The following is a 20250-nucleotide window of genomic DNA, read 5'->3' as shown; positions in this document are numbered from 1 at the left end:
GTAACATGAAGATGTCCGAACTGGCTGTCATTGTTCTGAGTGTTTTGGTTTCAGCTAAGGATATCCTCTTCCCTTCCTTATCTTTTTATCCTTTAGACCAGATGAATCCACAATACTCTTAATGGCCTATAGCGTATACAAGGGAGCTTCAAAAGTTGGTGCAAACAATTCCATTATCATTTCATTCCACTTCTCCATGAACTTTTTGAAGCCCCTTTGTATTTTTAAGATGATGATTAAAAGTCTCCGGAGGTCATTTTACTCTGAAATCAGGAATGACAACATGATGTGGGATTTCCTCAGGAAGAAAATGCAGGGTGGGTTAGTGTCTTCAGTTTCTTCCCCACCCCCCCCCCCCTTTTTTTTTTTTTTTTTAGTTCAAGGATTGTTTGTTAGCCTTTAGGAGCAGTTTCTTCCTTTTATGGATGCTCATCATTTGGTGACTTCATAAAGTTGTCCCCCCCCCGCCAGAATACTAAAAGCCTTTCAGAAACGTTCAGTTTACTAGTATAGGTAATTCCTTTGGAATCATTCTATAAAAAGAGAGCAGTGTGAATTTTTCATTTCAACGATGATCACATGATTCTTAGAAGACCCTTCATGTAAGGGGAGGAGCAGTTTTGTTATTGTTAAGTTTTAGTGTCATGCCTTATATATACTACTTTCTTTTTTATACATGTAGTTTTTCTTAATTATCAGAGGCAGAATAAGTTCCAAATAAAGTCTGGGAAGAGGATATGTTATTGCATCAGTAGCAATCAGGTTAAGACTGTGGCTTCTCATTGTCTTTTGTTTCATTAAAAGGAAACAAGGAATATCTCAAACTTTGGAAACTATTAGAGTATCACTTAAAAAAAAGTTTGGAGAAAAAAGGTGACATTAGAATGTATTTGTTAACTTCCATCAAATGCTAGAGGAGTTGATCGTCAATTTAGTAGGACTCTTACTAGTATTAGGAGCGCTGGTGGCATTATACCTTTGGCTGCTAACCTAAAGGTCAGCAGTTTGAAACCACCAGCAACTCCAAGGGAGAAAGATGAGACTTTCTATTTCCATAGTTACAGAAACCCTGCCCTAAAGGGTTGCTATGCGTGAGAATTGATAGGATGGCAGTGAGTTGAGTTTAGTATTATCATTGCAGAGATGTAGAATTCGAAAAACAAAATTGAAAATCATGATCAGTATTTCTCAAGCTGAAAGAACTAAAAAGGATTCTACGGCCCCCCAAAAGGAATGGCACAGGAAACATTTAAAAAAACAAACACACCAGACATAGAGACACTGTACCAAAAAGAATTGATTGATGTCCACTTCAGAAGGTAGCATATGATCAAGAACTCATGGAATTTAAGGAAGAAATTCAAGCAACTCAAGCTGCATTAAAATTATTGGTGAAAAAAAATTATTGGTGAAGAACAAAAATCTAGCAATTGATAGAATATCAACTGAGATACTTCAACAAACATCAATATTTGGAAATTTGGAAGATAGCTAGCTGGCCAATCAACTGGAAGAGATCTGTGTTCATGCTCTTCCAAAGAAAGATAGTCAAACATTGAAGAAATTATCAAACATTCACATTAATATCACATTCTAGCAAACTTTTGCTACAGTAATAAAAAGTAGCTGCAGTCATATGACAGGAAACTGCCTAAACTAAAAGCTGTCTTCAGAAGAGGAACAAAAGATAGACGATAATTTCTGACATCAAGCTGATCTTGGCTGAAAGCAGACAATGCAGAAAGATGTTTTTAAAACAACAAATCCATTGCTATCAAGTTATTTCCAACTCACAGTGATCCTGTAGGACTGAATGGAACTGTCCCTTAGAGTTTCCAAGGCAGTTCATCTTTGAGGGAGCAGACTGTTGGAGGGGCTTTTGGGTTATCAGTTGAACACTTTAACCTTGCACAACCAGGGCTTGTAGAAAGATGTCTACTTGGGTTTTGTGGATGATCCAAATGCATTTATTTATTTATTCATTTATTTATTCGTTTATTTATTTATGGATAACATTCTAAGAGTGGGACTTCTAAAGCACTTCATTGTGCTCATGTGGAACTTGGGTATGGGCTAAAAGGCAATTGTTTGACAAGAACAAGGGAAGACTGTATTTACAGTATGAAAACACGTATGGCAAGATTGTATCTTTTCACTTATTTAGTGTGTATGCTGAACAAATAATCTAGGAATTTGGACTTTATGAAGAAGAATAGGACATCAGGATTGAAGGAAAAGTCACAATCAACCTGCAATATGCAGTTGACACATCTTGCTTTCTGAAAAAGAAGACACCTTAAAGCCCTTACTGAAGAAAGGCAAAGAACAGCTTTCAGTGTGAATTGCACCTCAACACAAAACAAACAACAAACCTCTCAACTGTCCCTGTAAGCATCACAATCAATGGCAAAGAAGTTGTCAAGAATTTAATTCTATTTGGACCAAAAATTGAAGCCTGCCCATGGAAACAGCAGTCAAGAAATCAAATATATCACATTAAAAAAATCTACCAGAGACCCCTTTAAAGTATTAAAAAGCAAAGATGTGTCACTTTCACTATAACCACTCCTTACATACCAACAGTTGGGTTCCAAAGACCAGGTTGTTAGGTAAAATGGGTAGAGGGCCAAATCATATGCCATCTACTTTGGCCTATAGCTTTATGTATTCCTCTTTCCTATTTTCTTTCTTACCTCTCCCCACTGACCTCCCTGGCACCTCAAAGCCCTTGCCTGGCTTCTTGGTCCCGGCCTATGACTTACATTGTCTTGCTGTTACCCTGTGCCCTCTGTGGTCAGACTAAGACATAGAGGATACATGGAAAAAGGTGCCCCACAGGTAGTTGGTGTTGCGCCTCATGCAGCCTGGCCATCAGCAATCAATTGTGTGAGTGGCCTGCAGATGTACCCCGGGTTATGGGCCCTTTGATAGCTCAGCTGGTAGAGTGGAGGACTGTAGGTACGGTTCCTGTAGCTATCCTTAGGTTGCTGCTTCAATTCCGGCCCAAAGGACAGATGTACCCTGGGCTTTAGCCACAGCCATAAGTGGTACCCAGACCACCAGAGGTGCTGCCCAAGATTTTTGTTTTTCAAAATTGTTGTTAATTCAAAATATCGAATAAGTGAGGAGATGGTTTATGAGTGAGGAATAGGTGGACTAAGGTGTGGCTGACCTAAGCCATCGCTTTTTCACTTGCATGAAAAAGGACATTCAATTAAGAATTAATGCAGTTGAATTGCAGTGTTGACAAAGCATATTGACTATTCTGTGGAGTGAGTGCTGGAAGAATGACCAAAGCTACCCAAATGGTCCTGTAACACAAGGATGGTGAGACCTTGTCGTCTTTACTTTGGACAGGTCATTGTGAAAGACCAATCCTTAGAAAAAGACAGTGTGCTTTTCAAAGAAGAGGCTTGGCAAAAGCAAAGGAAATCTTCAGTGAGATGGATTTATGGAATGACTGAAACCATGGGCTTGGCATACTAATAATTGTGAGAATGGCACAAATTAGCGTCGATCCGGGCCAATTTGATGCCAATGACCAGCAATTGACTATGGAAGATGGGCACAGTCCAGGTGAGTGCAGCTTTATTAAAGGACAGTAAAGATGGCGACAGTTGTTCAAGATTGACTGATTGCTGTTCATTGCTTTGATATGAACACTGCTGGTGTCATTCACCAGGGCCTTTTTCTTTTTCCTGGAATTAAAAAAAATCATTTTATGGGGCTTTGAGAGCTTTTATACCGATCCATACATCAGTTGTATCAGGTACATTTGTACATATGTTGCCATCCTTTTCAAAACATTTTCTTTCTACTTGACTCCTTGGTATTTGCTCTTCATTTTTTCCTCCCACCCACGTGAACCCTTGATTAATTATAAATTATTATTATTTTCATATCTTATACCATCCGCTGCCTCCCTTCACCTATGTTTCTCTTGTTCGTCCCCCTGGGGTGGGGGGTGGGGGTTATGTGTCCATGATTGTGATTGGTTCTCCCTTCCTTCCCTCCTCCCCCATCTTCTCCCCCCACACTCATGGTATTGGTACTCCCATTATTGTTCCTGAGGGGTTTATCTGTATTGGATTCTGTGTGTCGAGAGCTCTTCCCTGTACCAGGGTACATGCTCCGGTCTAGACAGATTTGTAAGGTAGAACAGGGGTCATGATCATTGGGGGAAGTGGGGGGAAGGGAAGAAAACATTAAAGAACTAGAGGAATGTTGTGTGTTTCATCTGTGCTATGCTGCACCCTGGCTGGGGCTCCTCTCTTCCTTGTGACCCTTCTGTGAGGGGATGTCAATTGTCTACAGATGGGCTTTGGGTCTCCACTCTGACCCCCCTTGTTCACATCGATATGTTTGTTTTGGGTCTTCTGATGGGTAGGAGCTTTGTCTACTGTGATCTTTCCCAGTGTATGGCACTAAATAGAGTGCAATTTTAGAAACTGGATATTGCTAGACCTAGATATGTATCTGGCAGTTGAAGAAAGATGGGGTTGAAATCTCATCTTTCACCTGGACTATTTAATAGTTTTCTATTTGCTCCCCACCTCCCCTTAAATTTTTTCCCCTCTCATTTGGGCCATCTCCTACAGAACAACCAGAGCAATGTCTTTAAAACATCAATGAGAACAGACCTTAAAATTCTTGAAGGCTTCCCGTTTCTTTTAAAATTAACTCCAAACTCTTTCCCATGGTGTAACTGGCCCTGCTCACTTTCCTTGTCCACGTTGCAGACTCTTGCTCTGTTCTTCCTAGAGTTCTTCCCCTGTCAGCTCTTTATTGTCTTTCCAGTGTCAGATCCCGTGACCTTCCTTTACAAGTAGGCTGCAGTAGTGGAGCTGCAGCTGTGAGCACACTCACCAGCTACGTAGTTTACATCAGTGGTGAGGGAGGCTTTTCCCTAGGTTACAGTTTACACTTGTCCTCGGTTTAGGGCATACCGTCTGTAGGCATTAGTTGAGCTAGGATGTGGGCAATGTTATGAAGACTTTTGGAAATACTGTTATATGGAAAACAGGGAGAACCAGGTTGTTCAGTTGGAGGGCAGACTTGGGAAGTCAGGCAGCCCTCATTAGCAGGACTGTATTCAGAGGAGGGATAGCATGTACGGAAGAGAAAATTACAAGTTTCCGAGGTCACAGTTCTACTCTCACATGTGAGAACCATGGTTTTACCTTTTTTAAGGAGTAGGATGTAAGTGTGTGTAAGTGTTTTTATCCTTTGACCTTATACGAGCTACTAGTCTCTACATCTCAGAAGTTCTTGTTTGGTATAGGATTGTCACAGTGATTTCAGATTATGTTCTGCATGTACCAGAGCATTCAGAATAATAAATCATAAATGAAGAAAACATTAGCAATATATTCATATTTTGATTTTCACAGCCAGAGAATATAAACATTCAGGCTTTGTCCAATAATGTGCCAAGTTGTACAATTTTAAAATAAGATGCGAATTTTGACAAGATTTTTTTTACTTCTTAAAATAGAATAACTACAAAATGAGTCACGACCCAATTACATTCTGTTATGAATTTTTTGTTGATACACGTTGTTTTCATTAATGGGAGGCATACTAAATCAAGAAGTATTTTTGAAATTGTTATGAAACATGGATAAAAATAGTTTTACAATCTATAAAAATGTACTTTATTAATTACATTACAATTGATCCTCACAGGATGATTTCTTCACTTTGTGTTAAATTAAAAAGAATACTTTTAGTGGCATATAATTCAGTAGTTCAATCATATTAAGAAAAGTTATATAATCATCACCACTATCAATTCTAGAACATTTTCTTCTTTCTCATACTCATTGTTAGCTTCTCATTGCCCACTAGTTTCCCCTACCATGCCCCTAGGGGATTATTAAACCAGTCATTTTCTCTATAGATTTACCTTTCCTGTATTTTATTACGGAAAATCATATATAACAAAAACAAGAAACAGAAACCTGTCAACAACAATGACAAAATAAAAGAAAAATCTCAATAGAAAAAGAATCAGAAAATATTAAAAGCAAACAAGCAACTGAAACAGCTTGAAAATGGATAAAAAATGAGATCCAATGGTAAGGTGTTACATTTTAACCTGACTATACCTGCCAGAATTGATTTTACAGTGTTCTCTGTTCTATACTCAGAGGGAATTCACAGGAGGCTTAATCCATGTGGGGACCCTGCAAGTGGATTTTGGACTTCCACTGTCATCTATAGCCTTTTGCAAATTGTGTGCCCACAATTCAACATCGTCTACTGATGTTAGATTTTATTATTTACAAACCTGGGCGTACACAGGCTGGTGTGCTTTTTCCATGTGGACTTAGTAGATACCTCACTTAAATGGCTACTTGTTTGAAGACAAGCCCTTCAGACTCCAGATGCTATTCTTCTGATATCTGGGTACTATCTGATTTCTTCAGCACACTTTGCTGTAGCACTTATATCCACAGTATTTCTTTAAGAGAGTGAGTATCGAGTAGGCAGTGTCTTAAAAATGACTTGTTGGGGAAGGGAGAAGGTGTTGGCCAACCCAGGGACAAGGGAACAACAAGTGGTTCAAAACCAGTGGCAGGGAAGGGATGAGAGGACTGATGGTAGTGACCAAGGACAGTGTAACCAAGAGGAATTACTGAAACCGGAATGAAGGCTGAACATGGTAGTGGGACAGGAGGAAAGCGTAAGGAAATAGAAGAAAGAAATAGGAGTCAAAGGGCATATATAGAGACCTAAATACATGCATGTACATATATAAACATTTTTATGATTAAGGGGGAAATATATCTATGTGCATATATTTATAGATATAGTAGTAGGGGAGCAGGTAGACATTGGGCCTCCACTCGCGCATTCCCTCAACACTTTGCTCAGCTAAACAGTCAATCCATGATTCCCATCTTCCTGACATGATCGCTGAAGACAAATGGGTGCGTAAGCAAATGTGAAAAAAGCTGATGGTACCTGGCTATCAAAAGATATAGTGTCTGGGGCCTTAAAGGCTTGAAGATAAACAAGTGGCCATGTAGCTTGGAAGCAACAAAGCTCACAGGGAAGAAACACACAAGCCTGTGTGACCATGAGGTGTTGAAGGGACCAGGTAACAGACACTAAAGATCAAAAACCATCATTGTGTGCTCACCTTCCCCAAAGAAACACTGAAGACGAATGTGTGCATAAGTAAGTGTGGTGAAGAAGGCTGATGGTCCCTGGCTATCGAGAGATATAGCATCTGGGGTCCTAAAGTCTTGAAGGTAAACTAGCGGCCATCTAGCCCAGAAGCAACAAAACCCACATGGAAGAAGCACACCAGCCTGTGTGATCATGAAGGGTTGAGGGGACCAGGTATCAAGCACCAAAGGGGGGTGGAAATCATATCTTCGTGAATGAGGGGACTGCGTGATGGGGACCCAATGCCCATCTGTAGACAACTTGACATCCATTGCAGAGAGGTAGTGGGGAGGAGATGAGTCATTTAGGGTGCAGTGTAGCATTGATGAAACCCACAACCTTCCTGTAGTTCTTAAATGCTTCCTTCCCCCCAATTTCATGATCCCAATTCTACCTTGCAAATCTGGTTCGACCAGAGGAAACAGAAGTGCAGATGGGAACTGGAAACACAGGAAGTTAAGGACAGATGAACCCCTTAGGACCAGTAGTGAGAGTGGTGACACCTGGAGGGATGTAGGAAGGGGGTGTAGAAAGGGGGAATAGGTTACAAGGATCTACATATAACCTCTTCCCTGGGGGATGGGCAATAGGAAAATGGGCGAAGAGAGCCGACATGCAGTGTAAGATATGATAAAAATAATAATTTATAAATTATCAAGGGCTCATGAGGGAGGGGGGAGCGGGGAGGGAGGGGGGAGAAGAAAAATGAGCTGATTCCAGGAGCCCAAGTGGAAAGCCAGAGTTTTGAGAATGAAGAGGGCAATGAATGCATAAGTGTGCTTCACACAATTGATGTATGTGTGGATTCAGATAAGAGTTGTATGAGCCCCAATAACATGATTAAAAAAAAACAACAACTTGTTTTTCACGAGGGCAGGGTGCGGTGGGGAGGACGGGAAAAAAGAGGAGCTGATACCAAGGGCTCAATAGAAAGTAACTGTCTAGAAAAGAATGAAGGCAACATATGTACAAATATGCCTGATACAATTGATGTATGGATTGTAATAAGCATTGTAAGAGCTTGCAATAAGATGATTTAAAAAACAAAAAACTCCAAACTACATGTTCTTAAATTAGGACTGTGATTAAATGTGAGCCCAAGATCTATTCATATACCTATGCTTTATATATGTCCTCTGGTTCACTGCTTGTTATTTAGTGAATACCCAATAAATTATTTTTAATAAATGGATACTTTACCATAGGTGTAATCTAGTACAACATACCTTAGTGGCATAGTGGCTACCACTGTGTTGGCTTCTACCAGCATGCATGTTGAACTCTGACTTTAAAAAGAAGGGTGATTAAAAAAAAGTGATTGTCATATTTTAATTGCATGAATGTATTTCTAGATAAAAGAATGGGCATGGAGGGTGGGGTTGCAATAGTAAATGTAGCTGTTATCCAACCTTTCTTTCCTTTAAAAAATCATTTTATTGGGGGCTTATACAATTCTTATCACAATCCATACATCCATCTATTGTGTCAACACATTTGTACATTTGTTGCCATCATCATTCTCAAAACATTTGCTTTCTACTTCAGCCGTTGTTATCAGCTTCTCATTTTTTCCCTTCCCTCCCCCAACCTCCCTCATGAACCCTTGATAAATTATAAATTATTATTTTCATATCTTACATTGTATGCTGTCTCCCATCACCCACTTTTCTGTTGTTCGTCCCCTTGGGGGGTGGACGGGTTATGTCGATCATTGTGATCAGTTCCCCCTATCCTGGCTTTTCACATCATACATTTTGGATCTTGATTTTAAAAAGAAGTGTGACTAAAAAGAAAAGAAAAAAAGTGAAATCTTACCATCCAAGTATTAAAATAATTTATAAAAGAAAGATTTTTAAGTAATTGACTTCTCAGAGTCTCAGGCTCTTTATTTAAGAGGATCACCATCCTGTCCTAATCCCCCTTCCCCCAATCTAGTAATATTTAAAACTTGATGGGGCTCTCCAGCTTTACTACTTACACAACAGCACCCTCTGCTGGTGGAACATTTCCCCAGATTTCTGTATTGTAGCCTTTCTGTGAGGGTCCACTTGCACATGTGAGTACTTTGGTTGTCCTCAGGTTGCTAGCACAGCTTCCCAAAGCCGTCTGATGGCACGGATTCCGTGGTGCTGCCTGCCCTCTGTCCCTCCTCTCCTGTCCAGGCTCATGAATCTGCTTCTGCTCTACAAGGTGAAGGGTGAAGCTTTCTGGGAAGAACTGCTGCGTGAGGCCTCCTGGCATGTCCTTTTTGAGGACATGCTTGTGTTGCTTTTACAGCACTATTTATTTTGCTTGTTTCAATAAATCAAACTTAGAGAGATAATCAAAAGTTCCAGGTCAGCCTCTGACCTTGGCCAAGGCACTTGACCTATTTAAGCCTGTTTTCTTCATTTAGACCACGCAGATGAAATGGTTTCCAAAGCCCCTGCTGCCTTTTCACTTTATGATTTATAATCTCTCTATTCAGGCGCACAGAGCTGGAAGAGGCATGTAAGACCCAGTTCTCACCAGAAGAGGGCACCCTGCTCCCAGTGGGCTACTCTGTTTGCCTTGGCAAGGTCGCGTTATCTAGACAAATATTGATATCCTTGATGAGGGGGATAGAGCCATGAAAATTCCTTAAATTAATATTTGGGATTTCACTGTGTGTGTTCAGTGCCTTGTTATTTAGATGAAACACTTAGAAATAGGATATTTGACATGCTAAGGATTCTTCCTGTACCTCATTTATCCTCTCAAGTACTTTGTGCTTAAAACAACAACATAAAAATTCATTTTTGGTGTGCTGACTTTGACCCCTGCCTGCCCTATGTGCGTCATACTACAACTTTGCTCCACAGGGCTTTCCATGCACCCTCCTCTCTCTTTCTTTGAACGTAGATTTTCAGGCATTCCTTCTGAAATGTCTCTGGATAGACCACCAGTTAGCTGCTGAGCATAGCAATTATTTGCTCCACCCATGGACTCCTCTGTGTACTGATTGTTGTTAGCAGCCACCACATTGGCTTCTGACTTCCGGGGTCCCAAAGAACAACAGGGTCAGACTGTTGTGATCAATAGTGCTTTCATTGGCTGTAGGTCACCAGGCCTTTCTTCCAACTCTGTTAGTCTGGAAGCTCTACTGAAAACTATTCCATATCATAGCAACTTGAAAGCCCCTGACAAACTATCCTCAAGGTTCATTGACTGGTAATTGAACTTGGGTCTCTCACTTGGCAGATGAGACATCTACCACTGAATCACTGCTGCCCTTTTCAAATGTCCATATTTACACATCCATATTTTCAAATTTGAAACTGCTAGACCAGATTATTCAAATGTATTTCTCTGTGGGCTTCTTTTAAAGGTTGGAGCAATAGCTCATTTTGTACAGGGAGGTTAGGTTAGGTTAGGCTCTGACATTGATGGGTAGGGTGATAATCACTAGCAGTATTATCTTTGAGAATCCCCTGGGAAAGCATCTTGTTAAGGAGCTATGTACCACCTTTCATGAAATCCCACCCATCCAGCCTTCCTCGCCAATGGTAACATGGTTTCTACTACTGAGCTTCAGATGATAGAGTTGGCTATGTTGGGGGACCACATTTGGTGGTGGTTCAGATCTTTGACCAGAGTCTTACCAATGTGGGGAGTTGCTCACAGTATCATTGAAATGTATTTGAGGGTTTCAGGATCCAAAACCAAGAGAAGGAATAGCAGACCAATCTCATTAGGGGGCATAAACTAACTCAATGATTCTCCAAATTTAGTCACTCATAGGATCATCTGGTGAGTACAAATTACTGGGCTCCCCACTACAGTTTGTGATTCAGTAGGTTTGGGATGCATTCAGATAATTTGTAGTTTTAACAAGTTCTTAGGTGGTACTAACACTGCTAGTATGGACCCTCATGACGAGAACCACTGACCTAATTGAACGGAAGCAGGTGAGATCCTTGCGCATTTCCCCTTCACTGTTGCTTGTACTCTTACTGTTCAGCCAAATGGATATGGTTGACTTAGTATAAGTGAAATGCGGGTGCCGTGGCTTAGCCCCTTCTGTATCTCATTGCTTAGCTCAATACTTGGTTTAGACTCTAGATGCTTGCTCAGTGAGTGGTTGGTTAAACTAATCATAAATAACTGGAATGGTATAGATTACATGGAGATCATTATTACATACCTGCTCTATGCAAGGTACTTATTTCCTGAAAGGTAGGTAGTTTTTAGATAAGAGTGAATTATATATTAGGGCTACAGACAGTGCTTATCATAGACATCAAAAGGTAGTCACTTGGTGGAAGACATTTTGAGAATCTTGCTCTTTGAGATCTGTGGTATGAAGGCGCAGTGTGTGTGAACCCGTGTACACAGGGTGTACCGTCCATTTTTTAGTGGCCTCGGCAAGTCTTTCTGGATTTTGGTTTAGGGCAGAACCAACACCTGCTCGGAGAGTATGGAGCAGCACTAGGTTGGCCAATGTCTGTTTTAGACCAACTGAAGAATTCAGCCCCCCCATGACCCCACGCTGTGGTGTTCTATACTGTGGGGGAACTCATATTCATGTCACAGGATTTGATGATTGGGTTTTCAATTATGAGTTTACTAAGGAGAGTAAGCAACTCCCCAATCTAAAATAAGCCCAATTTAAGCTTAAAACAATTCTTATTATTAATAATTTTATTGTGTGCTCATACTTGGGCTCGTACAACTCTTACCATAATCCATACATACATCCATTGTGTCAAACACTTTTGTACATTTGTTGCCATCATCACTCTCAAAACATTTGCTTTCTACTTGAGCCCTTGGTATCAGCTGCTCATTTTTCGCCTCCTCCCACCTACCCTCCCTCATGAACCCTTGACAATTTATAAATTATTATTTTGTCATATCTTATACTATCCATCTCCCCTCACCCACTTTTCTGTTGTGCATTCCCCAGGGAGAGGGTTATATGTAGATCAGTGTGTGATCAGTTCACACTTTCCACCCTACCTTTCCCTTACCCTCCTGGTATCATTACTCACTTTATTGGTCCTGAGGTGTTTATCTGTTTTGGATTCCCTGTGTTTCCATCTCTTATCTGTACCAGTGTACATTCTCTGGTCTAGCTGGATTTGTGGATTTGTATGGTAGGATTGGGATCATGATATTGGGGGTGGGGGGAAGAAAACAAAGAACTGGAGGAAAGTTATATGTTTCATCGGTGCTCTACTGCATCCATGATTATTATTTTTTACACATGCATATTATCCAGCCTTTAAAACTCTCAGTATCTTGGGTGTGTTTTCTCTTCATATAGGTTAAATGCTGCTTTTTTAAAGTTCACTTTAAAATTTTAATTTTCTTAGTGTGTTAAATGTTTATTAACAAAACTGTAGCTGCTGAAACATTTTTGTACACATACAATTAGGTAGATTAATTATATTCGTCATGATATACAGTCATTACTGCTATCTGTACCTTTAACTTCACTTTTTAATGTTTGCTTTCAAGTAAATTACAGACAGCCTGACATTCTATCACTGAGTCCTTCAATGTATAGGTGTGGCTGAAACCACACCTAAGAAAATTAACAATAAGTCTTCAGTCCATATTAAATGAATCCAGTTGTCCCCACATTGCCACTTATATTTTGCTCAAACCAGAATTCAACCCAGGATCATGAATTTCCTCTGGTTATCTTCTTTAAGATTGATGGAATTGAACGGAACTCCCCCCCCCACCCCCCATGCCATTAACTTGCCATTTTCTTGTACAATAGTGCAGTTTTGGGGTTTGTCAGGTTGCCTATTTCGAGTATCTTCAACAAGTTCTTCTGCCCTCTGTATTTGATGGGCATTAGAAATTAGATATAAAGACTGAATTAGACATAAATAGAATATTTTGGGCAGGAATACATTCTATGGGATGTATGCCTTAGGTGCCACATGAGGAAGTAGCTGATTCTCATCATTAGTGAAGCTGACATTAGTTACAAGATGTCGATGATGACAGGCTGGTCCTTCCACTATAAAGTTACATTTTCCCATTGTAGTAAGACAGCATTCTGTGTTCTGTAGAATATCCTTTTCCCCCATAGTACATTTGCATTACTTTGGTACCACTGTTGTTGTTAGGTGTCATTGAGTTGGTTCCGACACATAGTGATCCTATGTGTAGCAGAAGGAAGCACCACTAGGCACGTTCCATCCTCACCGGATGTTGAGCCCTTTGTCGTTGCAGCCGCTGTGCCAGCCTTCTTGTCAAGGCCCCTCCCCTTTTTGGCTGCCTCTCCACTTTGCCAGCATGATGTCTTTCTCCTCTCCGGGGCCTGCTCTCTCCTGACAATATGTCTGACATTCATGATACAGAGGCTCACTATCCTTGCCTTTGAGGAATGTTCTGCTTGCACTTCTACCAAGGCAGAGCTGCTGGTTCTTTGGCAGGCTGTGGTATCATAACGTGTTGATTCTTCTTCAGTCTTTCTTATTCAATGTCCAACTTTCTCATGCATATAAGGTGATTAAAAATACCATGGCTTGGGTTGGGTATACTGTAGCCCTCAAAGTAACCTCCTTGCTTTTCAACATTTTAAAGAGGTCTTGTGCAGCAGATTCCTCAGTGCAATGCATTGGATCTTTTGACTGCTGCTTCCATGATCATTGGTGTCTATTTCCCTACCTTCTATTCTCCTACTGCTTTTAACAACCGTTGGTAATTTTTGTCCAAATCAATAACTTCATCGAGCATTTCCAGACTATCATTTTTCTAGCTCTGTCATTCTTAATTTATTAGCTGGCATTCAATTAAACAACTCTTTTTTGAATCAACTGAAATGATTTTTAACACCCTAAAATGAAGTTCTCTTCGAAAGGCAAGTTACATGTTGAGTTCATTGCCTTTTCATTTTCTACTTTCAGAGTAGCCTGATTTGATAACCACCTTAAATGGTGCGAAAAGTAATTTTTGCCTGCTTTCTCTGACTGGATATAATGAGGACAATAGGTTTTCCTAAGTCGAATGTTTAAAGCAGCTGTAGCCATTATTCTTTTTATGTTCAGATGGTTCAAAATACCCAGTGATAGTCCCTGAAATTGCTCCACTGTCACTCAGTCCCTTGGTTCCTAGAGAGTAGACTCAGTGCACAGCTCCTTTGTCCTACGTGACAAGCGGCTGTGTCACTCGGAAGTCTGGTGGGAGCTAGACACCAGGACCCTGGCACTTGGAGTGTCTGTTGTTATCAGCCACGGTGCCAAGCATTCTCAGTGCTCTCCTTAGGTCTTGAATTTTGATCTCGTGCGTTGGGATAATCAAAGTACAAACAGGATATCTGTTTTTTTTTTAATTTTAACAATTTATTGGGGCTCATACAATTCTTTTCACAGTTCATATATATACATACATCAATTGTATAAAGCACATCTGTACAGTCTTTGCCCTAATCATTTTTTTCTCTTTTCTTCTTTTACATTTTATTAGGGACTCATACAACTCTTACCACAATCCATACATATACATACATCAATTGTATAAAGCACATCCATACATTCCCTGCCCCAATCATTCTCAAGGCATTTGCTCTCCAGATATCTGTATTTTTTAAAAAGACTGGGTCCACATTATTGTAAACATACCCTGACCCCCCACTGTTCTTGAATAAATTCTGATTCATAGCAACCCTCTAAATCAGAGTAGAATGGAACCTTCTGGGTTTCCAACTCTTTAAAAAATCCCTATGGAAGCAGAGCAGCTGGTGGGTTAAAACTGACGTTGCAGTTAGCACCTCAGTATGTAAACTACTACATCACCGGACCTCCTTAATTTCAATGTGATTGTGTTTTAAAATAGCTACTTTGATTTTATAATTGTCTTTTCTCCTACTTTGATAATCTTGAAATCCAGTAACAAAAGCATCATCACCTCTTTGCTTTTCTTTCTCATATAATACTAAAAAATATAAAAAATAACAATAGGACTATTACTCCTAACAACAAAACCGAATGAAATTTAAAGATTTTGTTGTTATTATTTTTGTACAGTAGGTTGATTTTGATGGAAGAATGAATCTATTTACTTAATGCTGATTTCATTTAATTGGTTTTAATGTTTTGTTTTTGCCATAGGTTGATCATTTTGGATTTGATATTAATAAGAAATTTAAACAGCGGTACCTAATAGCTGATAAACAGTGGAAGAAACAGGGTGGATCAATACTTTTCTACACTGGAAATGAAGGGGACATTGTTTGGTTTTGCAATAATACGGTACGTACAAATTTGTGAAAATTTTTTGTGACATTTTCCCTCTGCTGAAACAATTTGCCTTTTGATATAAGCAACTAAAAAAATAATTAGAAGTGTATATGACTAAGGATTACTCTCCATAATTGTGAAATTCTTTACATAAAAGAGTAAAGAGGGAAGCACACTAGTAATAGAAAAACTATAAGCCCATTCATAAAAGAATAATAAGGATGCCCAGTGAACCTGCATTTTCATATTTAAAGTATACACATTAAAAAATGAAACACTATTCTGTATGATCAAATTTTAAAATACTTTTGTTAATTTTTGGTTTGAACAAGGATATAGGAAAATGCTATTTATAAGTTAAGACTAAAAACTGCTTAATGCTAGTGACCTAGGAGTGATCAAGTAAGGCAAGATGCAGTCACACAATGTAATTTCCACTAATAATATTACCTTGGCCTAAGGGAGTTCAACTTTGAATGAAGAACTACTTGAAGGAGGGAAGGACTTGTGCAGGTTCGCTCACAGCAGTACTTTCCAGTACTTTTCCCCGCTTGCTTTCTCCACCAAGATGCTCATGTCCTTAGGCATGTGTGTTAGGCCGGGTTGACTAGAGAACCAATGCATTAGCACTTGTGTATGTGTAAGAGTTTTATATCAAAAAGGAATTGTATGTCAGGAAAACATCCCAGCTCAGTCCAACTCAAGTCCTTAAGTCCAAAACGAGTCCGTAAGTCCCTCTGCAGGCTCACACAGCCATGTGCAATGATGCAGAACGCAGGAAGATCACAGGCCAGTTGGTGAAAAGTCTTGTGGATCCAATGGTGTGGAAACATCACAGGGCTGGCTCAGGTGTCCACATGGCTTCTCAACAGGAAGGGGAAGCCACAGAGAGTGTGGGGAGGTTCCCAGGTGGAGGTTCCTCCTTATCAGAAGACCACACCCAGGAGGAGGCACCCACAAGCTGTGACCTGATCCATAGGCTAGGCTCCACCCCTACACTTTTATATCTTCGAATTGACATGAAATTATGTAACATAACAGCATGCATGTGGTGGGCTCAGGCATGTGTCCCAGGTGATTCTGATAGAGCTCTTTCTTCCTCTCAGACACCACTGCTGTAGAGGATACATTCCTGACATGAAGAAATGGTCACAATAGATTGTTAAGATCCAAAATTATGTTACAAATGCATTTTTTGGTTCTGTTTTTACAAATTCTGGATCTCACCACCCATTATTATCATCAGTTGGGACAATATAATCCTAATTTCATAACAGCAAAACAAACAAAAACTACTACTGTCTACATCTTCCCATTTGTATCAGAAAGACGGCTAGGTCACAGGACTCGATGTGAGCCCTTGTCATTTTGTGGTAGAAGTATGGATGATTCTGTTTTCACCCATTTGGGTTTTCTGAAGTTTCTGTTAGAAGTATATGTTTTTAATTTCTTCTCTGAATGATACATTTAAAATGGAGCTCTTTATATATTTCTTGTCTCCTTGTATGCTTTATTTTTCTGTTTACCACATATGACTTAAAATGCCATTTATTCACTTAATTATTTTGTTAATGGTTTGTTTTGTCTATACTATGTAAAACTACAGAAGGACTTAGATTTTTGCATTTGCTTAGTGTTGCATTCACACAATCCAGGACTATACTAGGCATAGAACAGGTGCTCAAGAAATATTTGCTAGGTGAATGTGTGACTCAAACCTAAAGGAAGCCAATGTAACACAAGAAGGGTGATTACAAAGTTGACAAGCATGTAGTGAAAGGGCAAAGGCAAAAATGTAGCTATATTTTAATTTAGCTTTCCTGTCCTACCAGTTTTTAATATTTGTAAGAGTAAGAAGTAATATAACTTTCAGCTCACTTTCTGTTTCAGCTTTTTCGTTTGTCAAATGGGCATAGTAACATTTAATTTCACACAGTTAATAAATTTAAAAAAGGAACTTGGAACAGTGCTGTTACATAGTGTTAGATGTTAATATGATATTATATGAACCTTTTGTGGACAATAAATATATCCTTGAGATATATGGAGGGAGTGAGCCAGTCCGAGTCAGGGAAACTTGAATTGAGTGACAGAGGATATGTGGACAAAGGGTAGTGAGTGAGTAGATCCTTATAAGAGAAAGTAGGGTTATTGAAATTATCAGAGATACCAGGTTAAATTCTCCATTCTCACATGCACATAGGTCTTCCAGCTGTTCACTTATCACTACAAACAGATGTTCAGAGGTTATTAGTTCTTTGAGAGTAATAACTTATTAGAAAACAACAGTAGTTGGTACTGGGTTGTAATCTTTTGTGCTAAAATTAAAAAAACAACCCCCCACCTGTTTATTGTGAATTAGGTGAAGATTTACAGAGCAGATTGGTTTTACATTTAACAGCACGTACACATTTTGTTTTAACTCCTCCATTGCAATCCCTTCAATGTGCCTTTACTTATTCCACTTTCTCTCTGATTCCTCTTTCAACCTCTCCTTATTTCCTAACCTTCTATACTTTGCCCTTGGGTAAACGCTGCCCTTTTGATCTTAAATTAAAAAAAATAAAGCCAAACCTTTTGCTCCAGTCGCTTCTGACCTGGAGACCCCACAGTGCAAGTAGAGCCGCTCAGAGGGTTTCCAAGGCTGTACATCTCTGTGGATGCAAACGGCCCCCTACGCCCTCCTCCTCCCAAAGGGTGGGCATGAGTGGTGGTGAGCTGACACGTTTGTTAGTTGAGCATTTACCCACGAGCCACGAGGACTCGTCGTGCTGAATTTAAATCTAAGCAATTGATGGAGACTGCCTAGATTTTCTAGATTGAGAAGGATTTTGAAGTCACAGTTGAGGACAGTTAAAAAAAAAGTAAATAAAAAGCAGTGATAAATGAATGAGCAACTTCAGATGCAGAATAAGGAGGTATAATCAAAGTGTCTGTCTCTAAGATTGTTTGTTGTGAGACTCAAATGAATTTACACATATAGAGACCAAGGCCTGACATAATGTAAACACTCAAGATTAGCTATTGTTAGTTGTGATTTGTTAAAAATATTAGTGTAGATTCTTCTTGCACACACACACACACACACACACACACACACACACACACACGCAGGAACCCGTGTGCTTGTTTGTCCTGTTTTCTCTTTATGTGGTAAATGCCTGTGAGTCAGAGGATAGCTTATATGTCCTGAGCTATTTCCTAGAGTACTTAGTTGACATACAGCATGAGGAAAATGTGAAGATCATTGTGGACATACTATTGTTTCTAGGACTCGAATGTCCTACCTAACATGCCAGGATTCAGATAATTGGAGTAACTGGTAGATGAACACGCTAGGTTTACTTCCTATTGTTTCACTCTAATGCGTTATGAGGCTGATATGTAACAATGAAATAACAAACATAACTTGTACTCCTTCCTGGAGGCCCCTTTTTGGGGTGGTTAGCATCTCTTTCAACAGGGTTCCCCCAAACAGGTTCAGTGACCTTTTTCACATCCTGACTGTGAATTTGTGAAATTTCCTTAGGGGTTCATGTGGGATGTGGCAGAGGAACTGAATGCTATGTTGGTGTTTGCTGAACATCGATACTATGGAGAGTCCCTTCCCTTTGGTTCCAGATCATTCCAAGTAAGTGCGCTTTTTCTTTTTTGGAAGCTTAAAAGTTTTCTCTAAGGATATAGAACATTTTCTATTACATTCCCCACCCTGAGAAAGAAATGATAGCTTTAACTTGTTGTGCCTACACTCTCAGTCAATTGAGTGTACTCTGACTTTTTTAAAATAATAATTTTATTAGCTCTTATTCCACATATCATACAATTCAAAAGTTCAATCATATCAAGAAGAGCTGTACAATCATTATTAGCACAGTCAAGTTTAGAGCATTTCCTTCTTCCGTGTACTCGGTGTTATTAGTGTAATTGTAATTTTTTTAATTGTGGCAAAAATGAACACAACAAAATATTCTCCCATTCAACAACTTCTACAGGTATAATCCAGTGCCATTGATTATGTTCTTCATGTTGTGCAGCCTTTTCCAAATTATTCCACTACCATTAACATAAACTCAAGATCCCTCAGACAAAATCTCTTCTTCCATTACCCATGGTAACCATTGGGCAACTTCGGTTTCTTTCTTTCTTTTATTTTCTCTTTTGCTTTTACTTTTATATGTAATTGAAACAGATTGAGCATTTGGAAACTATATTATTGTCATCTATTTTAGATCACTTTTTAATTTTTTTGAACAAAAAGGATTTTATATTACTTGGATTGACTATCAGTGCCCATGGGAACAGTGCCAAGACATTGAAGGACATGTGGTGCGAGGCGAATCTGCTGCCAAAGGCCTCATAAAAAATTTTTTTTAATTAATAAATCTTTTTATTGGGGCTCATACAACTCTCATCATAATCTATACATACATCAATTGAGCAAAGCACCCCTATACATTTGTTGTAGTCTTCATTCTCAAAATTAGCCTTCCACTTGGGTTCCTGGAATCAGCTCGGTTTCCTTTTTCCCCTCCCCCTCCCTCCTTGCTCCCCCCTTCCCCCTGGTCCCTTAATAGTTTATAAATAATTATTTTATCTTACCTTACACTGCCCGGCGTCTCCCCTCACCCACCTTCCCATTGCCCAGAGAGGAGGTCACACAGATCTCCAAGATCGGTTCCCCCTTTCTACACCCTCTTCCCTCTTGGTGTCGCCACTCCCACTGCTGGTGTTGAGGGGTTCATCCGTCCTAGATTACCTGTGTTTCCAGAACCCTACTGCACCGCTGTACATCCTCTGGTATAACCAGGTCTGCAACGTAGAATTGGGGTCATGATAATTGGGAGGGGAGGAAGCGTTCAGG

General features: G+C 39.6%; 1 protein-coding gene across 1 annotated transcript in view; it reads left to right on the top strand.

The window, feature by feature from the left end:
- Window positions 1–20250, top strand: part of PRCP (prolylcarboxypeptidase) — an 83610-nt gene that overhangs the window by 27786 nt on the left and 35574 nt on the right. The window contains exons 3-4 of the mRNA XM_075546364.1: window positions 15261–15401; window positions 18919–19020. Of these exons, the coding sequence (XP_075402479.1) occupies window positions 15261–15401; window positions 18919–19020 (243 nt within the window). The remainder of the gene's footprint in view (window positions 1–15260; window positions 15402–18918; window positions 19021–20250) is intronic.

The sequence above is a fragment of the Tenrec ecaudatus genome, chromosome 4 (genome assembly GCF_050624435.1).
Source record: "Tenrec ecaudatus isolate mTenEca1 chromosome 4, mTenEca1.hap1, whole genome shotgun sequence".
Lineage (NCBI taxonomy): Eukaryota > Metazoa > Chordata > Mammalia > Afrosoricida > Tenrecidae > Tenrec > Tenrec ecaudatus.
Note: the sequence above shows the minus strand (reverse complement) of the source record. Positions and strands in the feature narration are given on the sequence as shown.